Raw genomic sequence first — 12,919 nt, forward strand, 5'->3', positions numbered from 1 at the left:
CCCACTGGAAAGAAATAAAGCTTATAGCACAGACCTTAAGACCAATGATTATATTTTATAGGAAAGAAATTAATTCATGAAAAAAAGAAAGGGAAATATTCTAGCTTTGATGGGATTCAGAATATTGACACAATCTCAGTGTTGAATAGCCTTAGATCAGTTTTCTGGAACAATATTTAAAAGGGCTTTGATCCCATCAATTCTAACTTATATATGTGTCTGTGACACTGAATTGAGACACTTTAGAACAGATGCAGATGGAAGCAAACGGAATCCTAGGTGCTCTTGCTATATGCAGCTTTCTTCAGATGTAGAAATCTTTAAATCTTTACTTGGCTTGTAGGACAACCCATCTGTCTTCTTTTTCCCTCCCCTCCCACTTATGAAGGGAGCTGAGTTAGAAACATGTTTGTCTATGAGGAAATGTGTCTGGTGTTGGTGAGGAATTCAGTTCTGATATAGGATTATGGAGTACTAAACTTTGAGCAGGGTCCTTGGACATTATCTGTTGCATTCTAGGGGAGGTATCATGAAGACACATTAGAACTACTTCAGAAATAATATCTGTTCAGATCTGCCACCTTGACAGGATCCTAAAAGATGGAAACTAAATTGATGTGGTATATTAAGTTTAGCATGACCTTGAACAACTGGTTTTACAGTTTGGCTGTTGTTGTGGGTGTCACCCATAGTATACTATAAAAATGAGCTGCATCTCCACAGGTTCAGTCTTAGAGCACCAGCTGGTGAGCAGTGCAAGGAGCAGTCGTGTAACCAACTTACATCGTCTTCAACATGAAGATAGCTGCAGTGCCAATGCTTCTGACCCTGGCTCTTTGCCTCATACAAGGTGAGCAATTTACCTGTAGTCTAAGCCTCTTGCCACACATCCTAAAGCTCTGGACAGGGACTTGTCTCTCTCCCTCCTTCTTCAGTGTGTGTGTGTATGTATGTATGTATGTATGTATGTGTGTATATATATATATCCCTGAAATACCTTGCCAGATGTAGAGTTTTGAAGAATTACATATGTGGTTTTATAGCTATGTTATCTTTAGAAATGACAAGTAGTTTGAGATAATCTGAATTTTTATCCATCAGAAATCCTTCCATTAATTCTGCAAAGCTAATAGATTCTTTTCCATATTCCCCTCACCAAACATAAAAGTTCATAACAATATGAATTATATATATTATACATATGTAGGATATTAAGCCTATGAATTGATGCTGATATGAATTATGTGTATAACAGATATTTAAAACTTACATGTACTTAATATGTATATTTTAATACTATATTTGTAAATAAAACATTAAAAACTCAAATTCAGTCATCTGTTTTTATTTTAAAGCAGTAGTGCTTTCTAGCAAATTTTATTTTTGTGTTTTCAAATCCTAAATGGATTGAAAATATTTCATCTAATTGGTAAGGGACTTCTGTGGGAGCTAGGAAGTAGGTTTTTGCTTTTGCTATTTGAATTTGAAGGGAACACAAGACTGCCTAGACTTAACCTGCTATGAAGCATTTACATATTTTAAAAGGAAACCTCAGAGATGGAGAGTGAGGAGACCATTATACACAAATGATGCCCACTTTCCTAAAAAAGTGTATAGGTACAAAAAAAGTCTGTTAATGAGAGAGTATATTAGTCTGTGAGTTTAATCTTAATATTTACCAGATCTCTAATTTTTGTGGCTATAATGAGGAGGCGGAGCTACCAGAATTCAGAAAATTTAATTTTATGTATATATATGATATAAACTTTATGCTACACTATACCTTAAAACTATAATTGATATATTTGATAGGTGTACTATGTTATAATTTTAAAAGAGGCCTGCAATACTTTGTTCTGAAAGGATCTTTTAGAAATTAGATATTTTGAGGGGGTAAGAAAGCATATGAGTAAGTATTATTTTTCAAAGTAATTGGAACTTTATGAGCGAGAGATCTTTGTGACTGTATATACTGCCGGGTGCAGTGCCCTCACTTCATTTGCCATGGTAAATTTTAATGTGTTTAAATCAATTTGTGGTTTTAAAATATACTGCCATTAAAATAAGCAAGATACTACACTCAGTAAATTGTTTTACTTATTAAATGTTTTACATTCCCTTAACTTTGGTTTCTGTATTTTTGTCCCAGATGCTGCCAGTGAAGGTGAAAATCAGGTTAGTCCTGCTTTTGCTCTTCATTGAATTCATTCCAAGATCCCTAAAGAAAAATGTTCTGTGGCCAACACCTTCATATTATAATACAGATATATTATACTCATGGGTACTAATAGCTTTTGTTAAAAACACAGAAACAGGTCTTTATGAATCAAGACATGAATCACACACACACACCAGTCAACGTCTTAATGATAATGGATATCTGCAAGAGGCAATCTACCACACTAAAGGAGTGCTTTAAAATTCCATAAACAAACACACTAGTGAATTACTATTGTTCAGTTTAACAGCTGAAAAGTCATGATACACATAGGAAGCTGAAATAACTTTTCTTGTGATCATTATGCAAAAAGGGGCTGTCTGTATCTTGTATATAGTCAGTGTATATATTTCATTCAATACATATTTACTGAGCATCTGTTGTATGTCAGATCCTGTTTGAGATGCCAGGGATATAAAAACAAAAAAGAACGCTGCCGTCATGGAGCTTACATTTTAGTGGAAGAAAACAAACAAGTTAATAAGTAAATTAGTAAAATATATACAACATTAAATAATGATTAGTGCTAGAAGAAAAATAAAGCAGGATGGAAGACAGGAATTTCTGGGGATGGAGATGGTATCAGTTCTTATGAGATAGTCAGGTAAGTTCTCTCTGAGAAGATAGCATTAGAACATGGATCTAAAGGTGAGGTGGGAGTGAATCATGAAGTTACTTGTAACTCTCAGCAGACCAGGCAGAAGCACCTGTGATGGCAGAGGCCCTGACTCTGGAAGGGTCTGCACCAACTCTAAGGGATCTTTTGATTGAGAAATGAAGGAATCGTTTTCTATAGAAATTAAACATTTTTTAATCTATTTGAAAGACACGTTGAAAGAGCCAATTATACACACACACACACACACACACACACACACACACACACACAACTGTGCCATTATTTCAGATTGAAAATATTTCTACTTATGTAGCAGATATTTGCTATGTTTCTCAAAGACCACGAACATTGAAAGAATAAAATAGTAAAAAGATTCTTTTCTACACCAAAACTTTTATAAATGTGGTTAAAATACTCTTGCTGTATTTTATTGTTACTTTTTTTTTTAAAGAAACTTACAGGAATATTCTAGAGAATTCCATTATAGTCTCTATTATTTCATTTAAGTTTTTTTTTCATTTTAACATCTTTATTGGAGTATAATTGCTTTACAATGGTGTGTTAGTTTCAGCTTCACAACAAAATGAATCAGTTATATATATACATATGTTACCATTTCTCTTCCCGCTTGCGTCTCCCTCCCTCCCACCCTCCCTATCCCACCCCTCCAGGCAGTCACAAAGCACCGAGCTGATCTCCCTGTGCTATGCGGCTGCTTCCCACTAGCTATCTACCTTACGTTTGGTAGTGTATATATGTCCATGCCTCTCTCTCGCTTTGTCACCGTTTACCCTTCCCCCTCCCCATAGCCTCAAGTCCATTCTCTAGTAGTAAGTCTGTGTCTTTATTCCTGTTTCACCCCTAGGTTTTTCATCACATTTTTTTTCTCTTAAATTCCATATATATGTGTTAGCATACGGTATTTGTCTCTCTCTTTCTCACTTACTTCACTCTGTATGACAGACTCTAGGTCTATCCACCTCATTACAAATAGCTCAATTTCGTTTCTTTTTATGGCTGAGTAATATTCCATTGTATATATGTGCCACATCTTCTTTATCCATTCATCCAATGATGGACACTTAGGTTGTTTCCATCTCTGGGCTATTGTAAATAGAGCTGCAATGAACATTTTGGTACATGACGCTTTTTGGATTATGGTTTTCTCAGGGTATATGCCCAGTAGTGGGATTGCTGGGTCATATGGTAGTTCTATTTGTAGTTTTTTAAGGAACCTCCATACTGTTCTCCACAGTGGCTGTATAAATTTACATTCCCACCAACAGTGTAAGAGGGTTCCCTTTTCTCCACACCCTCTCCAGCATTTATTGTTTCTAGATTTTTTGATGATGGCCATTCTGACTGGTGTGAGATGATATCTCATTGTAGTTTTGATTTGCATTTCTCTAATGATTAGTGATGTTGAGCATTCTTTCATGTGTTTGTTGGCACTCTGTATATCTTCTTTGGAGAAATGTCTATTTAGGTCTTCTGCCCATTTTTGAATTGGGTTGTTTGTTTTTTTGTTATTAAGCTGCATGAGCTGCTTATAAATTTTGGAGATTAATCCTTTGTCAGTTGCTTCATTTGCAAATATTTTCTCCCATTCTGAGGGTTGTCTTTTGGTCTTCTTTATGGTTTCCTTTGCTGCGCAAAAGCTTTGAAGTTTCATTAGGTCCCATTTGTTTACTTTTGTTTTTATTTCCATTTCTCTAGGAGGTGGGTCAAAAAGGACCTTGCTGTGATTTATGTCATAGAGTGTCCTGCCTATGTTTTCCTCTAAGAGTTTGATAGTTTCTGGCCTTACATTTAAGTTTGCTGATTAAAGAGAGGTTCAGAAACTTCTATTGCCTAAGTAGAGTGGGATGGTAGGGTAGAAAAAAAGCCTGGATTTTTGAGAATCGAAGAGCATGCTCATTTGGATATTTCATACTGGAAAAAGAAGGGTATTGTGTAAATCTTACTGAGCATGAAGCCATGATTTTCTTTTTTCAGTGTCTATGATAATGGGTAGTAGTTTTGGTGGATATTTCAAATTTTGCACTGATATTTCTCATACTGTTGAACTCTATTTCACTGAAAAACATTTTAAAAACAAATTTAGCCACCTCTCGTGTTGGCATAAGCAAAAAAGAATATAAAACATAATTATTTATCTGGAAATATTTCTGATCATAGTCTTTGGATATTTTGTCAGAAATGAAAACTATTAATTTAGTCTTTCTTATAGTGCTGGAAATTTTATTTTCCAAGTTCAGTAGCTCAAGTTCTTTCTAGTACAACATAAAAACATGTTGAATTTTACAAACATGAGCCAGAATAGCACAGAAAAGCACTGGAGTAATCTGCAAGGATCTTTACCATATGCTTAAATTTGTCATCCCAGAAGAGTTAATACGAAGCCATGGCAACCTTGATGATGCTCTAACACAGAGCAGGGGTGATGCCAGCTCCTGAGGGGTTTATGGTGATGCCTGGGGAGGAAAAATGGAAAACACTGGGCAATATCACAGCCAGTGAAGGAAAACAGAAAGAGCTTGGCCCTACAGGGCTCCAGTTTCTCTGAGACAAGTGGAGAAAACACAAAGAGCAACTAAAGCAAACAAAACAAAACAAAAATGAGCCAAAGACTGGAAGTTAGATTGCAAGTAATCGGTTGCTGGGAAGTCATCTCACCAACTCAGGATTCCTTTACGGTCCAGACCTGTTCCTGTTTCAGCCCTCTCTATTATGGTCATTGGGAGGTTATTTCCTTTTTCCCAGAGAAAAACACAACTGCTGATTTCAATTTTTATGGCCTTTTCCTATTTCCCAAAAGAACACACTGGATAACCTCATAACTCAGAAAAATAGCATCGGGTTCCATCTTTACTAATTACAAACTGTGAACAAATTTCTTACCTGTTCTCTGGGACTCAGTTGTCCATTCATATAAAAATAAAAGTGCGTCTTTCTAGGATTTAGGTATTTTTCTAATTATGACACAGGAGAAGTCCAATTCAGGAATTATCTTGATTGAGAATGTTCTTTTTCAGTTGACCACTAAAAACTATTTAAAGCTTTATTCTAGTGTTATCATGAATCTTTGTTTTCAGCACTTTCTTTAAGACCTACCTCACAAGGGATATATTTCTATTACAGAGTCACCAGGCTGTTCTCTGGTTCTATGACAATGTTTTTATCTGGACTTTATAGAATCAGTTATATCCAGCCAGCTAAGCAGTAACTTGCAATACTGGCATAAGATACTATAGAATCAGAGACCAGACACGGATCTCAAGAGGCCCAGTTGTCAGTCTGTTGCCAGAAATTATTGCTCTGCTACTCAGATAAGATCACTGGGTGGTGGTAATACTCTTAGAGATGTTTTAGTAGGTCACCCTTAGCAAAATTTCCTAGGGCTGGTCTCTGAAATTATTTATTCTTCTTCACCATTAATCATTTATTCTGCAAGTGCTACCAACTGCCTCCTGTTTATAGGATGCTAGGTTAGTTACATCATTATCCATTAGATGGTAAGCACCATTTAGGCAAGGATCCTTCCTGCCTTATTTATTGCTGTATCCATGACACCCAGGAAAGTATAACATCCTCATAATAAGTGTTTGTTGATTAACTGAATGATTATTATGAAGATATAGGAGGCTGAATAGAATTCTATAATCTGTCCTTTGGAAGAGGTTGCCTATGTCAGAGTTGGAGCAAAGGCTTGATTGATTTACTTATATTTTCTGGTGCGAGGATCTTTATGCTTTGTATTTTCAAAGTCAAAACAAAACAAAAAACCAAAAGAAAAAAAAAAGAAAACATAGATTACAAAGGCTTTAAAGGACCAGTGGATTTCCTAAACTAATAGGTAGTATAACATTTTAAATCAGTACTTTACTAAGTAGTGCAAATGCACCATTAATGTTAAGCTCCTAGAAAAAAAGTGAGTGGCATATAGCAGGCCTTCATCAAATATATTGCAACATTTTCATATACCTTTTAATGGCCAATATTATTGAACTGTGTGCTAGGTATTTTATATGCATCATCTTAGCATATTCCAATAATAATGGCAATAGCAACAACAACTATAATAATAAAGCAGGAGGAAGAGGAGAGGTAGAGAATCTAATTATTGAATATCTGCTGTGTATCAGGCACTCTTTGAGGGATGCTTATGATATTTAATCCACACGAAACTTATGAAACACATATACTTATATCCTCTGTTTTTACAGATAGAGTAAATGAGCCTTTGAGAAGTTCATTTTCTATGGCTATTGGGCTTGTAAGTGAGAACCCTGGAAGATAAGCTCAGATCTTTTGACTCCAAGTCCCTTGTTCTTTCCATTTCATTAATGACTTTAGATGAATGCTTTTAGGTGAATTTTCAATCTCCAACAGACAATCCAGATTCATTACTTTTATTTGTATTATCTGTATCACCTGAGTGAATGTCTTCCATACAAAGCGGGTGGTGGTCATGAAATAATATTGTTCTTAGAAGGTAAAGTCTTGCTTTGATGAGATTTCTGTAAGCACTTTTTTCATATTTTCCTAAGGAAACATGCAATGAATATAGGGCACTGATGAAAAATGGAAAACTGTTCTGTTCCCGAGATAAAAACCTTTTTCAAAGCTCTGATGGAATAGTGTTCATCAACAAATGTGCCACATGCAAAATGATATTGTGAGTAAAGTTCAATCTTTCTTTCAAGTGTTTTGAGTTACAAGTTATTCTCTGAACTACTAAATGTATTATTTTTATTTTCTGTCAAATATACTTTTCTAAATCTAAGTGGGTAAATAAAAATGCTTAGCAGATCACTGTGATAGCTACCATCAAGTGAAGTTGGATAAATGCCACCCACTCTGAAAGATTTTAATAATAACTCATGGTATTCCAAAATATCCCAGAGGGCCTGGTATCAGTACCTCATGCAACACTTAATAGTTTTTTGAGGATGTACTTCCAAGTTGAGTTTTCTGACCCTGGGAGAAAAGAATTCTTGAGCCTGTTAAGACCTGACTCTGTTGTACCCCTGAGAATGATGCCAGACTCTTCTTGTGAGAGCCAACCAGGAGAATCAGGATACACCCTGACTCTGTGAGCTGCCAGTGTCTTCAGACATCTAGGATTATGCTAGCATGAGACGGACCCTAGGATTGACTGTGGCTTCCAACTCCCCACAACTCAGAAAGAATTAATATCCTGGAGGTTTACTGACATCTTTGCAATGCTTCTTAACTATTTCCTTCTCTCCAGTGACACTCCATAGGTGGTAAAGGCTTGAGTTATCAGTTGCAAGTCCTCAAATCAAAGGGACCGAATTTGGTTTTGAACAGGGAATTCATTCTCGGTTTCTGACCACCATCAAAACTTCAACTCTGGGGGCTTCCCTGGTGGTGCAGTGGTTGAGAGTCCGCCTGCCGATGCAGGGGACACGGGTTCGTGGCCCGGTCCGGGAAGATCCCACATGCCGTGGAGCGGCTAGGCCCGTGAGCCATGGCCACTGAGCCTGCGCGTCCGGAGCCTGTGCTCCACAACGGGAGAGGCCACAACAGTGAGAGGCCCGCGTACCGCAAAAAAAAAAAAAAAAACCTTCAACTCTGGTACCAAGCCAACACAAAACTTACCCACTGAAGATAATTATATTATAATCAGCTTTTAAAATGCCAAGTTGGTAATGTGTCAAGGCATTTAATCTGACATAGTCATTGATATTGGGATAACAAAGCTCTGATCACATGTGCTGCTCCTAATGAAGACACTGTAGGAAGATGAAGGAAGGCAGGGCAAAATTTAGGGAGGAAGGACTCCCAGGGCAAGTTGAACAATCCTTTCTTAGCCTCTTGAAAGCTGAATGTAAACCAGCAGGTGTAATATTTACTAAAGAGTTTCCTCCTTGTTACATAGGATGTTTTGTTAGGAGACTGAAACTATAAATAGAATAAATTTATTGAAAAATAATTTAAAATAAAAATTAAATGCCTTTAGACATACAAGGCGGGTTATTTATCACTTTGAGGTCACTCACGCAATTATTATCTTTATTACTTATGTAAATTATATTGGGATAAACTTGGCTTCTTAACCTGGAAAGGAGGAGACTGTATGAGGCATTAAAGTTATCTTTAAATTGCTGAATTTGCTCTGTGGGTCCTTAGAGATTGGAACCTCAGACCAGGACAGGTGGGTAGATTTTGGATCAATCTGAATATGGTCTTTCAAAGAGAGCATTCCAAAAATGATATAAATGGCTTTTAGAGTTGGTGACCACCTGGATGATGGAAGTATTTAAGGTGGGTAATCAGTTATACAGTTAACAGTAAAGATTCTTGCCTTTAATAGAACCACATTTGAGATATATTTCAGCCCTGAGGAGAGATTTACAGTACCTGTGGTTATTTCCAGAGATACCTCCACTTCTGACAAGCTAGATTAAGCTGAGAAGAATAGCCAAAATTAAGTTTACCATGTATGATGTTAGACCTAAAATTGGTCAAGCATATCTGAGCTATTCTGTTCTTTGCTATCTTCCAGAGAAAAAGAAGCAAAATCCCAGAGAAGGGCCAGGCATTTAGCAAGAGCCAGGGCTACTGCCCCAGCAAAGGTGAGACTATTTGGAGTCAACTTGTCATATTTGCTTTAGAGATTATGTTCAACTCTATTCAGATCTCTTTATTTCTTAATTACTAGGTCATACCTGTTGTGAGGCCAGCTACTTAGAAGGGAGGGAACATGGCGTAGTCCAGGGGTAGGCTAAATATCTGGTACAGCTTGTCCATAGGTCCAACCCATGACCCAACTCTCTGAAAACATCTGGGGCACTGACAGATGCTAAGAGGTGGTGTAAGCCAGTGTGATGTCTGCCTTCCACGGCCGTTTCTCATTTCTACTGTCCTGTCTTAGCTCCAACAAGAGAATTCACGGGACTGTAGAACTTAAGTTCAAGTCTCAGAATTCGGACAATTTATGTATACCTGGGTCTCAGTTTTTTCACCTGTGAAATGGAATGTGGATCAAATGAGAAACTAACTTTTAAAAGCCAGCTACAATGTTTAACATGTGTTAGCAGACATTTGACTCATTTTATTTCCTTTCTCTTTTCCTCTTTCTCTTCTGACTGAACATATTTTCTAATACTTGGAGATTTCTCCTAATTCAAGTAGACTTGCTTATTTATATCTGTTTTGCAAATTGGGATTCAGGCTAATATTTGTTGGAGAAAACTGTTCTGTGGTAAAAAAAATTTTTAATTAAATAAAATGAAAGAAACTATACAGATGCAACCCAACACATAACCATTTCCCTTTATAAATAATTTTTTATTATACAAAAATTCTTATTTATACAAAAAAATAAAAGTTATAGGCCCAGACTTGTTGAACTCTCTGTCTACGATGTCTTACAATAAGTTATTGACAAAGCTGGGGCTATTGCCAGGTATTCTGACAACTACTCATATTATTCCAGGTCTCCTATGTAGCTTCTTCTCCAATATCTTCTTTCTCTTCCTCCTCTCCTGCCTCTGACATGTAACTAAAATGATCAGTCAGGGAAGGCACACCCAAATTACATTAATATCCCTGGTCTAACCAAGCTACCATTCTCCTTGTCAGTGTTACTCAGGACTGTCTGAGCACCTCAGCCTCCGCAGTAGACCGAGTCAACCAAATCTTTGCCCGGGCTCAACCAGTCTCACTTTTAAAACAATAACATAGTCACCACACAATTGGTCAATAACTACAAACTCTTTGAGCAAAAGGGAGCTGCTTCTATGTTCCCCCAAATCTGTGAGGGTCAGAAAACTTTACTGATACTTTTCAAATCTGCCTTTCTTTGTGACATTTAGAGAGAGGCTTATGCTATAAAATCCATTCTCTTCCTCCTCCTCTTTTTTCTTCATGAAAAACTGATATATCATTGGTGTTTAAAAATATAAAATACAAGAAAGTGACAAATAAAAATCCCCCCAATACATACACACACACACATCATTCTTAAACCTACTGTTTTAAAACATTAATAGTGGTACGTTTTCATATGTAGACACACATTTACTGAATTTTAATGAAATAGGATTTTTAAGAAATAAAATGATAGAATATTAAGACATTATACTTCTCTGTTACCATTTTATGCCTGAATTATAATTTTGACCTCTAGATAAAGTTCCTATGGTTACATGTTTTGCTACCTAGGAAATTATTTGCTTATAAATTAAGGCAGTTAATATTTAGCTGTTTGCCTTCAAGTAATTTCTGTCTAGATGTTTACTTGTCTGTGTGTGAATAGATTAATGCAATTATAGTATATTTTTATTGTTGTTATTTTCCTCTTAACTGTAAAAGAAAACAATCTACTTTCTCTGCTTAGATTTTTCCCATCAAAAATTAACCCTTTTCTCCACACCCTCTCCAGCATTTATTGTTTGTAGATTTTTTGATTATGGCCATTCTGACTGGTGTGAGGTGATACCTCATTGTAGTTTTTTTTTTTTTTCCTCATTGTAGTTTTGATTTGCATTCCTCTAATGATTAGTGATGCTGAACATTCTTTCATGTGTGTGTTGGCAATCTGTACATCTTCTTTGGAGAAATGTCTATTTGGTCTTCTGCCCATTTTTGGATTGGGTTGTTTGTTTTTTAGATATTAAGCTGCATGAACTGCTGGTAAATTTTGGAAATTAATCCTTTGTCAGTTGCTTCTTTTGCAAATATTTTCTCCCATTCTGAGGGTTGTCTTTTCGTCTTGTATCCTCTTGCACTGTTGGTAGGAATGTAAATTGATACAGCCACTATGGAGAACAGTATGGCATTTCCTTAAAAAACTAAAAATAGAACTACCATACGACCCAGCAATCCCACTACTGGGCATATACCCTGAGAAAGCCATAATTCAAGAAGAGTCATGTACCACAGTGTTCATTGCAGCTCTCTTTACAATAGCCAGGACATGGAAGCAACCTAAGTGTCCATTGACAGCTGAATGGATAAAGAAGATGTGGCATATATATACAATGGAATATTACTCAGCCATAAAAAGAAACGAAATTGAGTTATTTGTAGTGAGGTGGATGGACCTAGAGTCTGTCATACAGAGTGAAGTAAGTCAGAAAGAGAAAAACAAATACCGTATGCTGACACATATGTATGGAATCTAAGAAAAAATTGGTTCTGATGAACCTAGGGGCAGAACAGGAATAAAGATGCAGATGTAGAGAATGGACTTGTGGACACAGGGAGGGGGAAGGGTAAGCTGGGATGAAGTGAGAGAGTGGCATGGACTTATATATACTACCAAATGTAAAATAGATAGCTAGTGGGAAGCAGCCGCATAGCACAGGGAGATCAGCTCAGTGCTTTCTGACCACCTAGAGGGGTGGGATAGGGAAGGTGGGAGGGAGACTCAAGAGGAAGGAGATATGGGTATATATGTATATGTATAGCTGATTCATTGTTGTAAAGCAGAAACCAACACACCACTGTAAAGCAATTATACTCTAATAAAGATGTTAATAAAAAGAAAATTAACCCTGCTTCTTACTCTCAGAATAAGATGCTTTGTTCAAGAAGTTTCCTCCTATAGACATCCTCTCTCTCTTGCATCATCAATTTATTCTTCATTACTATGTATGTCATCCTTTAACCTTATGACTCTGATATGCAATCCATCAACAAGTCTTGGTTTTGCATCCAACGCATATTCCAATTTGACTCCTTTTCATGATTTCCATTCCTACCACCCAAGTTTTCTGAAATCCTCCATAATTTCTAATCACTAACATCTTTGGCCTATGTAGAAACTTTTGTTTTTTAATTGATCAATTCATTCATTCAGTGTTTCTCATTGATTTAAGCTGCCAACTTTGTAGGATATTAAATTCATAGGTGTGTATGTGTTTCTAAGTTCCCTTTTTTGTTCATATTGTTCATTTCTTTAATAACTAATAAGACAAGTCCCCTTTCTTATCTCACTTTTTCAAAGTTGACTTACCTATGCACAGATATATATTTTTCCACATATATATTTGAAATAAAAAATTTACTAAGTTTATTAAAAATCCAACTTGAGTTTGAGAACTCAATGT

At 36.3% G+C, this 12,919-nt stretch overlaps 1 protein-coding gene across 3 annotated transcripts in view; it reads left to right on the plus strand.

The window, feature by feature from the left end:
- Positions 1-723: 723 nt before the first annotated feature.
- SPINK5 (serine peptidase inhibitor Kazal type 5) overlaps positions 724-12,919 on the plus strand; it is a 69,641-nt gene continuing 57,445 nt past the window's right edge. For 2 of the 3 annotated variants that reach the window (XR_010942169.1, XM_067732181.1), the window contains exons 1-4: positions 724-850; positions 2,150-2,175; positions 7,388-7,515; positions 9,370-9,439. Coding sequence is in view for 1 of the 3 variants with exons in the window: in XM_067732181.1 (XP_067588282.1) it covers positions 796-850; positions 2,150-2,175; positions 7,388-7,515; positions 9,370-9,439 (279 nt within the window). In the remaining 2 variants the exon portion in view is untranslated. The remainder of the gene's footprint in view (positions 851-2,149; positions 2,176-7,387; positions 7,516-9,369; positions 9,440-12,919) is intronic. The other variant, XR_010942170.1, reaches the window with a different exon arrangement.

The sequence above is a fragment of the Pseudorca crassidens genome, chromosome 3 (genome assembly GCF_039906515.1).
Source record: "Pseudorca crassidens isolate mPseCra1 chromosome 3, mPseCra1.hap1, whole genome shotgun sequence".
In the NCBI taxonomy this organism is placed as follows: Eukaryota; Metazoa; Chordata; class Mammalia; order Artiodactyla; family Delphinidae; genus Pseudorca; species Pseudorca crassidens.